This window comes from Centroberyx affinis, unplaced genomic scaffold (assembly GCF_046629955.1).
Source record: "Centroberyx affinis isolate AG114_WGS23_722 - 3 ecotype Tasmania unplaced genomic scaffold, CSIRO-AGI_Caff_v1 ptg000693l_1, whole genome shotgun sequence".
NCBI lineage: Eukaryota > Metazoa > Chordata > Actinopteri > Beryciformes > Berycidae > Centroberyx > Centroberyx affinis.
This window is the reverse complement of record NW_027279313.1, coordinates 115,806-129,224: the sequence shown is the minus strand read 5'-3', so window position 1 is coordinate 129,224 and position 13,419 is coordinate 115,806. Positions and strand designations below refer to the sequence as shown.

Here is a 13,419-nt window from a genome sequence, read left to right as displayed (position 1 = left end):
GTTCTCAAATAACCTTGTTTTGTACAGTATATTTAATTACGAATAGTAATGAAAGAAGGACAGATGTTTCTGTTCAAAGCTCAGTATTTTATTAATAACCGTGCAAGCCGAGAGCAGCAGCAACACTTTGGTGAAGCAGGGAGGAAGGGAAGGAGGGAGGAGGAGCTTAGATCTTGTTGAAGGCAGCAACATCCACACTCTGGACCTGTAATGAAAGAAGAAACATTTTTTAAATTGAACATTTGTATGAATTTATCTGAACATCAAGCATAATTTATGGTGTCATGACACACAGTGATTTCTTCTACCACTTTTATACATCAAGAGGTACACTTGATGTAAAATTTATTTAAAAATCAAGTACATTTAATTTCAGATAGACTAACACGCTGTGAACCCCAGTATTTTCTGGGATGTGATTTTTTTTTTTTTGGACATTTGACTCCCATTAATTTCTAAAAGATTACTGTCCTCTTTCTGTTATCAGTTACATCCTAGCTTGTTTTTAATAGCTACCAATGTAGAGGTGGTTGTAACTTACGTAGTCCTCAAACTTGGTGATCTCCTCCTCCAGCATGTCTGTGCCGACCTTGTCGTCTTCGACCACGCAGTTGATCTGCAGCTTCTTGATGCCGTAGCCCACTGGCACCAGCTTGGACGCTCCCCACAGGAGCCCGTCAGCCTCCACCGAGCGCACGCACTCCTCCAGCTTGGCCATATCTGTCTCATCATCCCACTGGGGGAACAGAGAGGAGAGGAGGTGGAGAGACAAAGAGATGAGGCAATGCAATTTAATCTGACAGTCGCATAACAATGCTGTCTCTCACAAGCCAAAATTCAATACAGTGCAGATCCATGAGCTGCTTCTACAGATATTTGCAATCAGGTTCCGTGAAATACAGTGCAATTTCCATGACGTGCTTGTTAAACTTGTATATTTTTTGCCAGAGAGTTCATTTGAATATTTTAGGTCTTATTTTGGCTGTCTACAACTACCATTCGGGACTTTATAAACAGGCATTTTGCCATGTAGGTTTTTATTCGTTCAAAACACAATGTAAAAAGATCCACCAACAGTTGAAAAGTAGATTGGCTGGATGAAAAATAAACTTAATAGAGAAAATCTATGACTTCTCCAAACCTTTTTGTGGAAAAACACAATTTTCAGAAGGGGGGACAGTGCACTGGATCCTTAGTGTAAAATGGACAGGTGTTCTTTGGCTGTAGGCAACAGCTGAACAAGAATAGACTAATGCATGGGAAGTCTTTGTAAATATACATTAAGATTCAGTCAAAAAAAACCAGTAGTTCCCAGCAAAAAAATAAAAATAAAAAGCGCATACAGGCTGCTACAGGGATACATACAGGCTTGACATCCAACAGGATAGATGACTTGGCGATGAGGACGGGTTTCTTGGCCTTCTTGGCTGCATAGGCGTCAACGCGCTCCTGTTTGACACGTGCTGCCTCGGCGTCATCCTCTTCGTCACTGCCAAACAAGTCGAGGTCATCGTCTTCCTCATCACCACCATTTTCCACCTTTACCTGTTGGACTGGAGCAGCCTGGGAGCCAAGAAGATGTGGATGAGGGAAAGAAGACTTTGAATGATGTTTTAACATGGTAAACAACACAAAGATAGATAGCTGTTACGATGAGTTAACTCTGTCTTTTTTCAATGGAGAAGGTTATGTAGCCTCTCTGGGGGATCAGTTTTGTAAATATACTAAAACATGTAATAAATTCTCAGTTATATACCATAGCACGTGGGATGGCTCCTGGGGTCTTTTCCAGCATAGCCACTCTGGACTCGAGTTTCTGCAGGGCCGACCTCATATCCTCCACCACTGACAACATACACAACAGCAAGACAAGCATGAATACTGTGTTACACTAACAGTGAGTACAAGCCCAGAACACATGGGACAAACTGAATGACACACTTACCTTTGTGCAGGCTGTGGTTCTCCAGTTCCAGGCTCTTCATGCGCGAGATCAACTCCTGGTCTCCTCCCGCATGTGAGGACGACTGAGGACAAACACACACAAATTAATTAGAAAGTGTCATGCTGCAGGCCAGGGTCAAAATGGTAATGAGGGAAGTACATTTTCATCCGGGCTGAGATCCTGTCCCAGTCTGAAGTGAAGAAGCAAGCAAAAAAAAAATAAACAAAGGTGGTCAAAGCATTTATGACAATGAGCGGTGAGGTATCACATAACACGATGCCATGCAAGGCTAAAATGTATTACAAAACGATGATTTGGACACATTTCACACACCAACACACACTCTTGATGTTAAAATCAACTCCCCCTGCCCCCCCATCAAATATTTACAATGCCAGCATGCAGATTGTCTTTTGGCAAAGTTTTTTTAAAAGACTGGACAACCAACAACGGTTTGATAAGAACTCACATCACACAGATCCAACAATGCTATCATATAGGGATGCACAATTCAGTTTCCACAATTAATAATCATTGGGTATTGAAATTAGGGCTGGGCGATATGGCTGAAATCAATATCATGATAATCATAAGGATTTTTCTCGATATCAGTATATATATATATATCACGATATGGTTAATGTATGCAAAATCTCGTTAAATAATCAAATGAATGTTCATCTCATTGAACCGAATGGTAATGTTAGGTGTGATGTCAAACAAAACTGAAATTTTCAAATACTATTCCTACCATACCTAATTTTATCAGAGTTTTTAAGTAAAATTTGCTTGTCATCATCAATTTAGACAACAGAAATGTGTGTCACGATATCAAAATATCTTCATATCACGTTATGATTCCACTGAAAGACGATAAACGATAATATTGAATTATCCCCCAGCCCTAATTGAAATTATGTTCCACTGTAGTTGAGAATCGTCAAGTTGTTAGAAAAGTGCAGTAAAATATTTTTCTTTCCCAAATCCTTAATATAATGGTGATCACAATATCTAGCAAAACAATCGGGATTATAATTTCGATCGTAATCATGCAGCCCCAATATCATATAAACTTAAGTTCAGCTAGTGGCAAACGATGCATGAAGCCAACTTTAACGACTGGACAGGAGGTGGGATGGTGGTGAGAGATGAGGCATCTTAGGGCGGTGATAAAAGAGCAGCACACTCCATTCCAGGCAGCAGCAGGCACAGCTCAACCCAGACCTGGCTGCCTGCCCCAGCCATGCAGCGTCCCCCGGCCTGAGGAGCACATGTGCTCGAGGAGGACTTACGTTTCTGTGCTGCCGTTTCTGCTGACGCCCTTTGGCTGGCTGCAGGGCCGACTTCACCTGCACCCATTGATGCGCAGGGTTCAGGTGAAGGGGAGGAGAGAGCAAGAAGAAAAGACCAAGACAAAGACAAAAGTAGAGGTTTGTAGGTAGATACTACACATTTACATAATACCCAGCGCTTACGTCGAGTCATCAGTAATAGGATAGAGATCGATTTGAATAGTGGAAGAGAAATGGGATCAAACAACATTTTTGAAAAGGACTATAGAAAAAACAGGCAGTGAAGAAAACTGCAGTCGACTTGGAGAATCTCAGAGTAGCCTTTGTGGTTCTTATAAACTCATGCATCCACTTGGAAATATTGACTTGGTAATAGAGGTTGCAGGAGCTACTGACAAAAATCACTGTTCCTTTGTGCAAAAATGATCAAATTGATACTGCACAAAAAATAGCAAATGCCACAAGGAAACACTCACGCAAGCGTACTGGCAGACAAGACAATGCATAGAATGAAGTTGATGTGAGAACAAGCAAGCAGAGGTGAAGGGGAGGATGAGTCATCGCACTTTAAATGTCAAGTACAGCCTAAGTGAGAAAAAATAATACATTCTTGTATTATTTGTTAGGCCATTTCAGGGACTGAATTGAACTAAAGCTTAAAACTCCCAAAAAGGACTTGCTTGTTAAACTTGAAATCATCATTAGGCATTATACCATTTCATCTCAACATTTATTCCCCCATTTTAGGGCTGGTACACGGACATGAGCGAGTACAGTACTGCCACTACAGGGGGTCGGCCTGCGCCTCATTTACAGTACAGTACTCACTCCGTCTAGGGACCGCTGGATATTCTGTCGGGATTTAGCAATGTCCTGCAGGATGGCACTAGCATCTCTCTCCTGCTGGCATGTGGGGGTAAAGCAGTGATGAAGGGGGAGCAGTGGGGAAGAAAGAAAGGAGCATGGCAGACAAAAGACAAAAGCAAGCTAGCTGGCCCACACACACCGCACCCAACCTTCAGAGTCATACTGTAATTCAATCATTTGCTCTTGAATATTCAAGTTTCTAGACTTCCTTCTAAATTCTCAAACTCAGAGGATGAACACACACACACACACAATAGCAAATAAACTTCAGCACTGGGCTTATCTAGTTGTGCCTGATGCAGCAAGATGAAGGTTAGGGGTGAAAACATGTTCCAACAACTTTTGGCAGCAGATAGGAGGGAATACAAACCCCAGATGACAACCCACCCTGCATCTCTCACGGTCCACAGTTGACATTTTCCCATTTCAATATTCCACACCTATTCCAGACATTTTTTTGACTACACTTTTTTCTACTTGTTGGTTGGCATTCATAATGGCGTTCACATTGTATGCTGGCACTAGCTGGGCAAAATGATGGCCACGAAGCCACATCGTTCTATGGCTGAAGATAATTCTTCATAACAACAAATACCAACATGTCAAATAACAATGAGTCTACACTACCAGTCAAAAGTTTGGACACACCACATCTTTATTTTTATTATTTTCCACATTTTAGAATAATAGTAAAGACATCAAAACTATGAAATAACACAAATGGAATTATGCAGTGACCGAAAAAAAGGTGTTAAACAAATCAAAACTATCTTATATTTTAGATTCTTTAAAGTAGCCACCACTTGCCTTGATGGAAAGGCAAAGGCTTTGGAAAGAAATTTATACATAGGAATCAACTTCACTATTTATATTTGTCTAAGAAACAAAGTTCAAGCATGTAAGCATACGCCTTTAGATCAAAATGGCTTTAAGATAAAGAAAAACATAGTACATTCAATCAGGTGTGTCCAAACTTTTGACTGGTATAAAACACATAATACATATACCCATAAGTGTAGGCTGAACAACTTCAACACTTATGACTTTTTGTGCAATTCCCCAGTTTTAAAGATCTGGAAATGATCATACAGTATTCTTTTTCCATTCTTTTCCAGTTCTGTATAGTAACTCTGACAGCCGCTGCTGCCCTGGACAGCCTGAAAAGCGGGGACAGCTGCCAAACCACCTGACCCCCTCAGCTGAGCCACTTCTAAATCGAGTGGCTTAACGCACAGCTGCTACGGGCTGGTGAGCGCTGTGACCGGCGATGATGTAACTACCGCTTAAAAGCGAAAGGCCAATGACTGACGGGGCGCTGTGCAGCCGCTGACAAAGCAACATGAGCTGAGGTGGTGCCATGCAGGAGAGCGCTGTTGGACATCCAAGATGGCCGCAGCACACAGCTAAAGAGAGGGAGGGCTCTGCAAGGGGTTGAGTGAAGTTTGTCACTGTGCGCCTTGCAGACAACAGGTATCCTTCTTTTTAGGAATAATCAGACTCATACAGTACATGTCCAAAAATACATAACTAAATAAAAAATGTCCCAACTCCGCAAAACCAGGGAACCTTTCTTCTTTTCAGACCCATCAAAGAAAGGTGAAGAACTCCTTTCAGGCCTATAACAAGTGTGTGTGTGTGTGTGTGTGTGTGTGTGTGTGTGTGTGTGTGTGTGTGTGTGTGTGTGTGTTCCTACCTGGTATGACTGTGCGGAGGGGCCGTTGGCTCCCTCGTAGAAGCGCGTCTCAGCCTCATCATAGCGGTGTTTATCGAACCAGATGTTCTCGCTGGCAAGGCACTGCAGTCCACTCATATTGGTACTGAGGAGGGAAGAAGGGAGGGGGGAGACAAATTTAGTGAAGAGGCATTGTTATGACATTCTGACACGAATACAAAAACACTGATCAATACATGACAGTATATCGATACAATAACCATGACATTGTATTATATCGTTATAGCCAGAGCAATCAATGACAGCAAATGAGTGACAGGACATGTCTTAATTAGATGCGGGACCAGGACGATGAAGATTACAGGTTACAATTCAAACAGCATGCTGAGCCACAGACGGGGTTGTGGTGGGAATAGGGAGAGACAAATCAAAGCATAACAAATAGACAAGTTCTATCAAACATATAATGTGACATTTGAGAATAACTGAGGCATCAGTTAGGCCACATCAGACTGTTAAAATAACAATAAATAAGAAGAAAGGGATTAAAAGAGCCTAGAGCTCATGTGCTTCACCTCCCCTTCTCATTTTACTAACGGATTACTGCAGCAGATAGGCATCTACACATTCCTCAGTCAATGAAACAGAGTTGCCTCGTCTGCAAACTCTGGATTATAGAACAAAAGGTTGGCAACGGCCCACCAACGCTCCCCCTTAGTTATAGCAGAGGTTCAACTCTGCTGTATGAATACCCAGAAAACCCAGGGAGAGGACAACACCAGTGTGACATACATTACATAATGTACAGCCTCATGTTGTACACTGATTCAGTGTCAGACAAAATGAGAGGTTACAAGGAACTTCCCTCTACTGCAAAGGCTTGTCTAGAAACCTACATATCAGAACAAAAATAAAATAGTCACAACATAATACATAACAGTTAGCATAATTCAAAAAATGGCCAAACAAAAATGCAGACAGACAAGAACACAAAAATAAACAGAAAAAATACGTTAAACTGAAAACAAGTCAGACAACATCACGTCTCTCCCTTTCCCTGAGTGAGGGAGGTGTCATACTTGTCCCATCTGGGCCAGCTTTCCGTCTCGGAGAGGCCCCTCTTCCTGTGGGTCGGCCCCCTGCTGCCCTTGCCCCCCTGCCCGGTCTCAGAGGAGGTGCGGCTGCGGCCTCGAATGGGCTGTCGGTGGGGGGTACCAGAGGACCTGACAGTGGTAATGGGGTGGGACGGGTACTCCTGGTCCTGCTGCTGACCGTACGGGCCTTTAGAGCGGAAGGTCAGGCTGCGGGAGGTGAAGGAGCCTCTGGTGTTTGGGCTCCTTGGAGAGGACGAGGGAGATCCATTGCTATTGCTAGCAAACCTGCGCTGGTAGTTGCCCTCGGCGCTGCGGTTGTGCCAGTTGTGCTCTGCCTGCACGCCCCGCAGGATGGGGCTTTGGCCGTAGGAGCCGGCCCCCTCGAAGGGGGAGCCCAACCACTCCTCTTCAGCCCCAGAGCCCTGGCTCCCCGACTGGGACGAGCGGGTACGCCGCCGCATCCTGCCGAAGTGGATGTCGTCTCCATTCAGGGCGCCTTGCTCCACAGTGGGGCCGTTACCCTGCCTGAACCCCCCCACCGGTATAGCATTCTGAGAGGCTCTTCCATGCTGGGCGTTTGTCTGATCCATTGCTTAATTAATGGGGTTTCTTCTGTACTCAATCTTGTGTCAGGTATATGAGGAGAGAAAAGCAATAGGTAGAAGCTGGAGCCATTAGTTCAATGTGAAGTTAGTATCACAGAGAACTGGCTGGTTAGAGGGATCAGAGGATGCGATTTGTGAAGCTCAAACAAAAAAAACAAAAAACAAAAAAAAAAGATATGGTGATGCCAATGTGGTCTTGAAGGCAAGGAGACAGAGGATTGATCAAAATGTTAAAGTTTAATCTGAAAATTTCAATGACAATATACATTTAAAATAATAGTGCAGCATTATCTTAACCTCTATAATGTAAATTGCAGATTGAAGCACAAATTTCAGGCTTGCATAATACTAAAAAAATTTTTAAAAAAAAAAGTTACAAAAGTTCATTGATCAATCTCACATTGGACTTTCAAAACCCAAAGAAGCCAAAACAAACAATGCAAAATGCTGTGTGGGCAACACAAATGACCGGTGAAAATGACCAATATTTAGGTTAGAATGTGTTTATGTATAAAATGTGACAAGATGTTTCTTGTGGAAGCATCCCAAAGCACAGAATTTCTTCAGTGCTTGGCTCACCTTTGTTTTGGCATGCTGGAGGATAATGTAGGCTACCTATTGTGGAATGGAATACTGAAATCCAAAAGTATTTATTACTCTAATTATATCATTTATAGAAGTTTTAAAAGCATCAAAAGTCAATGTAAAGAGTTTCTTGAAAAACAATCTAAACGTCTAAGACAAATGGGCACACAACACAACCAAATAAACACCACTAATCAAGTTTTCATGCATAAAACAAAACAGCCAACAAAATAATAAAAAATAAATATTTACAAAAATAACTTGCAAACATGACCAAAGCACTGCCTATAGTATTGTCAGTCCAGAAATTCTTTCCACCACAACACAAGTCAACAATAAATATATATAGCTTAGCCTATGTGTTAGAGCATCAGCTGAAAAGCAGCTTCAACATCAACACTCACCTTTAGTGCTGGGATGGGAAGCTGATGCAGCCTTTATAACCCAATGCCCAATAGAGAAATAGAGACAATACAAAGTTCTCATACATTGAATAAATTAATGTTTACAAACCCTCACGAAATAGAACTATGGCGATCCTGTAATGCATTTTAGAAGGATACAAATATCACAGCAAAAATAGGAATGTTAAAGTGATACCATACGAGGAAAAAAAAATAATGTCAAGTGAAATAGGGTCACCATGAACTCGCTGTTGAATATCACAGACACAGTGCAACTCCCTATGGGAAGTTCAGTTACAGTGAGAGCCACAAAATAGGTACATGACACAATTTGCGGTGCACTTATAGTGTTCAGAAAAAACATTTGTGTTGCATTTCATCTGTTGCGTGCACACCCAGGCGCTTCCACTCAAGTTTTTTTTTTTTTGACAGCGGCACCAACTTCTCGTTCAAACAGCCACGTGGCCCACAAAAAAACTCAACATTTAAAACATTTTCTGGGCTTTACTAACAGCACGTTTTCTGTTATAACCCATGCGGTGAAATACAACTTTACTGCACTTACTCTTGGTTTTAATCGATGTTTTATAGCCGGATAACTGTCCTTTGCGTGCTCTCGGCAGTAATCCGACGGTAGAAGAGGACTTGCAAAACCGGACCGTGAGTATTCGTCTGTAACAGAAGGGGGGGCAGTTAGCTTGATCCTCATCTTTATCGTTGATATCCGTGTTTGTATAATGTATAAAAATGTAATATACAAAAATAACCCACTGTCTATGAATCATTGTTAGATAAAAAGTAATGCGCGTTTTATCCATAATTTCCATCGTACTTTACAGATTGGTATGATCCATTTTTTTTTTTTTTTTCAAAGACTACGTTTCCCATGATTCCACTGGACCGGCCGAGTAATGGAGAACTGTGAAGTAGTTTCTACATAGACCGTTTATGACAATTATATATAGATTGAATAGCCTGTTTCTAGTGTTGTTTTCCTCTCTCTTCACATACTTGACAGCATATAATCTTTTTTTTTTATCTCACAATATAACTTTGTACGCTGAAATCTATAGATTTATAAACGGACATATCTGTCACTAAATTCACAAAATGTTGTTATGAATTCTGAAACTCGTATGTGAAAACAACAGTTGAAGTAGGCTACAGTTTTGAGCCAGATGCTCTTTCCGCCCTTGTCCTGCAGATGGCAGTCTGGTCGAGACAAGTTCAATCCCCCAGCGCAAACCCTCCAGATAAACTATGGCCAACTACTGTGTGGTTGTAACAGTCAGGATCAAGACATAGGCTAGATAAAGTGGAAGAGGATTAGGGCCACATATAAGAAAAATATTTGAGTTTTGAGATTAAAGTCAGATTTCTGAGAATAAAGTCAGAATTCTTAAATCAAAATTCTGAGAATAACTTTATTCTCAGAATTCTGACTTTAAACTCTAAACTACCCCAGATTTTCCACAGCTGCACTTGTGACTGTTCACAATTCACATCCTGTTCTTGTCAAAGACAAAGCTGGATTGCAATCTTGTTGAGTTGCAGTCAGTGAAAATGCAGAAGAACATTAGCCTACTTAATAAATATGTCAAAAACAATAGCAAAAAGCACAGTGAGGGCTTCAGGTTTCATAGCTGGGAGACAACAGCCTTTGTTGCAGTACCAGGAGTGGGGTTCGAACCCACGAGGACAACTGTCCATTGGATCTTAAGTCCAACGCCTTAACCTCTCGGCCATCCTGGTAGGCATTGGGACAGCCATCATAGTCAAATTATCACTTCAAAATCATTAATGTTAATTAACCTCTGACTGTAAAAATCAATACTATGCCAGTGTTTGTAAATCCACAGCAAATCATCGTTAATGTAACACTTTTAGATAGTTTTGAACGCCCACCACAGAGCCATATCAGCTCTATGAGGGGACAAACAACTCTTCAATCAACACTGTCAATTCCAAATAGCCCAACTGTCACTGAAAAAAAATCAACACTTGAAAATTAGCTGTGACAGCAATCTTTTGCCACTCGATTATATACAATGTGAAAAGCTCAAAGATATAGACTTTTAAATGAGCTCTTCAATTTTTTTTTATGCAATTAAGTATGAGAAGACACAAGCACCTCTTAACATTTTCCTTCAGTCAGCACAGCCTTCTAATTGGGCCTCCTGGTGAAGTTTCTACCAGGAGTGGGGTTTGAACCCACGAGGACACTGCATGGATCTTAAGTCCAACGCCTTAACCACTCGGCCATCCTGGTTCTTCAACATTGAACCAACACACTACTTTTAGATTATCTTTCACAGGCCAATCAAGTCAGCTAGGAAAGGTAGCAAAAGCTATATTTACACAGTTTGAAAGTGTCATGCTGCACTGAACACTCTCGAAAATTAAACCCCATGTCTGTGCTTCTGTGTATTGATGCTTGTGTTGACTAGGTCAAAATGAATGGGCATCAATACACGGGAGTTCAGGTTATTGATGATCTACCCTTTTTTTTAAAGAGGTCTACTCTAGTCAAGGGAAGGCCACAATATTAGCTATTTGGGAGACATCCTCATTTGAACTTTTGTGTTTCTGGCACTAGTTCAAAGATCCTGTGCTTGGCATTATGTGAGAAGTAACCCTCCAAAGGAGTGTGGAAGGCTGAAGGTGAAAGCTGCTGATTAGTAGTAGATTTCACTGATTAGCCCACCTCCAACCAAAGAGGGGGAACTAATCAGTGAAATCACCTTAAACTCAAACAGCTCACAGTATATGTTGGAAAAATAAGCCACTACCCATTGATTTCATTGATTAGTAGTAGATTTCACTGATTAGCACACGTTCTACCAAAGAGGAGGAACTAATCAGTGAAATCACCCGCTGTAGTCTTTGGTTGGAATGAAAACCTGCATACATGGCACATGGTTGGAGACCACTGCTGTAGTGTCCTTTCCACTGGTAATTGGTCTTAAGGTGAAAAACTGACTGCTGATTACTGATTACTCTGCTTTATTTTACAGCCTTAGGGGGGCACTATCACAGAAAAAAGCTGATATATTAGTATATTGTATTAGGCTATTGTATTGTATTATTGTATCATTGTATTATCTGACACCTATCCCGAAACTGTCTTACACAACTGTGTTTGGTTTAAAAGTTAACAAGATTTTTTGAGTGTCGTGACAATGAAGGCTCACTGAAATTATACAGATTAAAGTCACACCGACATGGAAAAATTTGCTTTTTTTGGTCTTTTTAGCTCATTCAAACTATACCATACACCTATTTGGCAATTTATGCTAAAAAGAAAATTATACATATGTATATGTATATTATATATACAGTATATTTATATCCAAAACTCTTTACTTTTTTTAAATTCCAACCAATAAAACCATCACAGATTTCTGAACAATCCTGCCCCTCCGCCCCTCCGCCCCTCCGCCCCTCCCATCAAACAAAACTGCCTTTCTCTCCCCAACTGATATCCCATTGGTTTACACTATTGAATGATCCCTAACTATATGACTCAGTTGCATCAACGGTGGGAAAAAGGGATTAATGTGAGTTATGGTTGAAATGGCTCGGACAATTTCATTTATTTTGTACTGAGATGTGATAAAGGAATGACTTTTATCAGTAGATTTATCAGTATTAGTCACTGGTTTCACCTGTCCCATGCTTTTCCCAACTTCAATACTTACATTTACATTTTAGGCATTTATAGTTGACACTTTCATCCAGAGTAGCTTATAATGATGAGCATGTAAGGGTTCAGTGTCTTGTGAAAGCACACTTTGATAGGACACATTGCCATTGATGGACACATTGGCTGTTGTAGGGATGAAACTTGTGACCTTTCAGTAATGATATAACCATTCGTCCACTTTACTGCCACGTCATAGGCTATTTTATGTTACACAGCTCCCTTCACTTTGATAGATAGGCTTACCAGCTCCACAAAATTAAAAACCAGTGATCAAACAAGCAATCGCTTAAACTCAAACAACCTATATGTTGGAAAAATAAGCCATTACCTAACAGTTGTCCGTGGTACCACACAAATCATTGTTACCCTTTGTTTGTGGCTGGGTCATGGTGTTTAAAGATTAGCTTTATACATGGGAGACAGTGATGACTGAAACCTGATAACAAGCTATATCTTATACCTTTATTTATCCAGGGACAAATGGTTTTCCATGATTGCTGTGCTTCACATTACAGATAGAGACATTCTCCCCTGGATGCTGCCCAGCACACAGTCTTCTACTGTTTGAGCAGAGCATCAGTTGAATGCATAACATGTAAATGTCCTGTAAAATGACGTGTTATCTACTTAGTAGCTTCAGTGGAGTAATTGGGCACATCAACTTTAGGAAAGGGTTTTGCTGAGCACTCATGCTCTTTTTTCAGCGCTGCCCTGCTCCACATTCAAACAGTTTCACACATTCACACCTGGAAACTGCTGAGCAAGGGCGTATGTTTCATTTCAGCTTTGGGAGGGGAAGAGACTCTGCGGATCAAACCCTGGACAGCAAATCACTCTGACATACTATGGCCACAGTAGTTGCTTAAGTGCCATTCTGTTTTGCTTGCTTCATTGGCTAGACTGAAACAAAAGCTACAAATTTACAAGAAAAACTATGCAGGTATGAAACAGAGTGAGGAGAGTTAATGTGAAATACAGTAACCAGGCCAGCTGACAGCCTAATGAAATAGCTATTGCCGTTTTTAGTGTCCCGTTACTATTTCAGCTGTTCCAGGTGCAGCTGGAAGCATGATCATCTGAAGGCCTGAGCAGTTTTGGAGCCTTATGCACTGTTGTGTTTCAATCTCCTTGAAAGACTGACTTTTGAAAGGGGAAATGGTCAGTAGCAGGTCACACAGTCTGAATAATATCCTCTCTCTACTCTCTCTAATTGTTCCTCTCTAAAAAAAAAAAAAAGACTTCTATTTCTCTC

At 41.1% G+C, this 13,419-nt stretch overlaps 2 protein-coding genes and 2 non-coding genes across 4 annotated transcripts; all 4 read right to left on the bottom strand.

Moving 5' to 3' along the window:
• Nucleotides 1-66: 66 nt before the first annotated feature.
• On the bottom strand, nucleotides 67-9,132 carry eef1da (eukaryotic translation elongation factor 1 delta a (guanine nucleotide exchange protein)). Its single transcript, XM_071519391.1, has 7 exons — nucleotides 9,030-9,132; nucleotides 5,798-5,921; nucleotides 1,946-2,027; nucleotides 1,757-1,845; nucleotides 1,366-1,563; nucleotides 542-736; nucleotides 67-205 (listed from the first exon to the last, which is right to left on the bottom strand). The coding sequence occupies exons 2-7, from the start codon at nucleotides 5,912-5,914 to the stop codon at nucleotides 167-169; spliced, it is 720 nt and encodes a 239-aa protein (XP_071375492.1). The 5' UTR covers nucleotides 5,915-5,921; nucleotides 9,030-9,132; the 3' UTR covers nucleotides 67-166.
• Nucleotides 6,816-7,467, bottom strand: LOC139644027 (uncharacterized). The gene has a single exon (XM_071519386.1). The coding sequence runs from the start codon at nucleotides 7,458-7,460 to the stop codon at nucleotides 6,816-6,818; it is 645 nt and encodes a 214-aa protein (XP_071375487.1). The 5' UTR covers nucleotides 7,461-7,467.
• A 1,001-nt stretch (nucleotides 9,133-10,133) lies between the features above and the next one.
• On the bottom strand, nucleotides 10,134-10,216 carry trnal-uaa (transfer RNA leucine (anticodon UAA)). Its single transcript has one exon. It is a non-coding gene; the product is annotated as a tRNA-Leu (tRNA).
• A 438-nt stretch (nucleotides 10,217-10,654) lies between these two features.
• On the bottom strand, nucleotides 10,655-10,733 carry trnal-uaa (transfer RNA leucine (anticodon UAA)). Its single transcript has one exon. It is a non-coding gene; the product is annotated as a tRNA-Leu (tRNA).
• Between the last annotated feature and the right edge of the window lie 2,686 nt (nucleotides 10,734-13,419).

Coding starts and splice junctions, on each gene's coding strand:
- LOC139644027 (XM_071519386.1), bottom strand. CDS start 7,460: ATGGATCAGACAAACGCCCAGCATGGAAGAGCCTCTCAGAATGCTATA.
- eef1da (XM_071519391.1), bottom strand. CDS start 5,914: ATGAGTGGACTGCAGTGCCTTGCCAGCGAGAACATCTGGTTCGATAAA. Junction 1,846..1,945: donor GAACCACAGCCTGCACAAAG/GTAAGTGTGTCA, acceptor GTATGTTGTCAG/TGGTGGAGGATATGAGGTCG. Junction 206..541: donor TCACCAAGTTTGAGGACTAC/GTAAGTTACAAC, acceptor CTTTCATTACAG/GTCCAGAGTGTGGATGTTGC.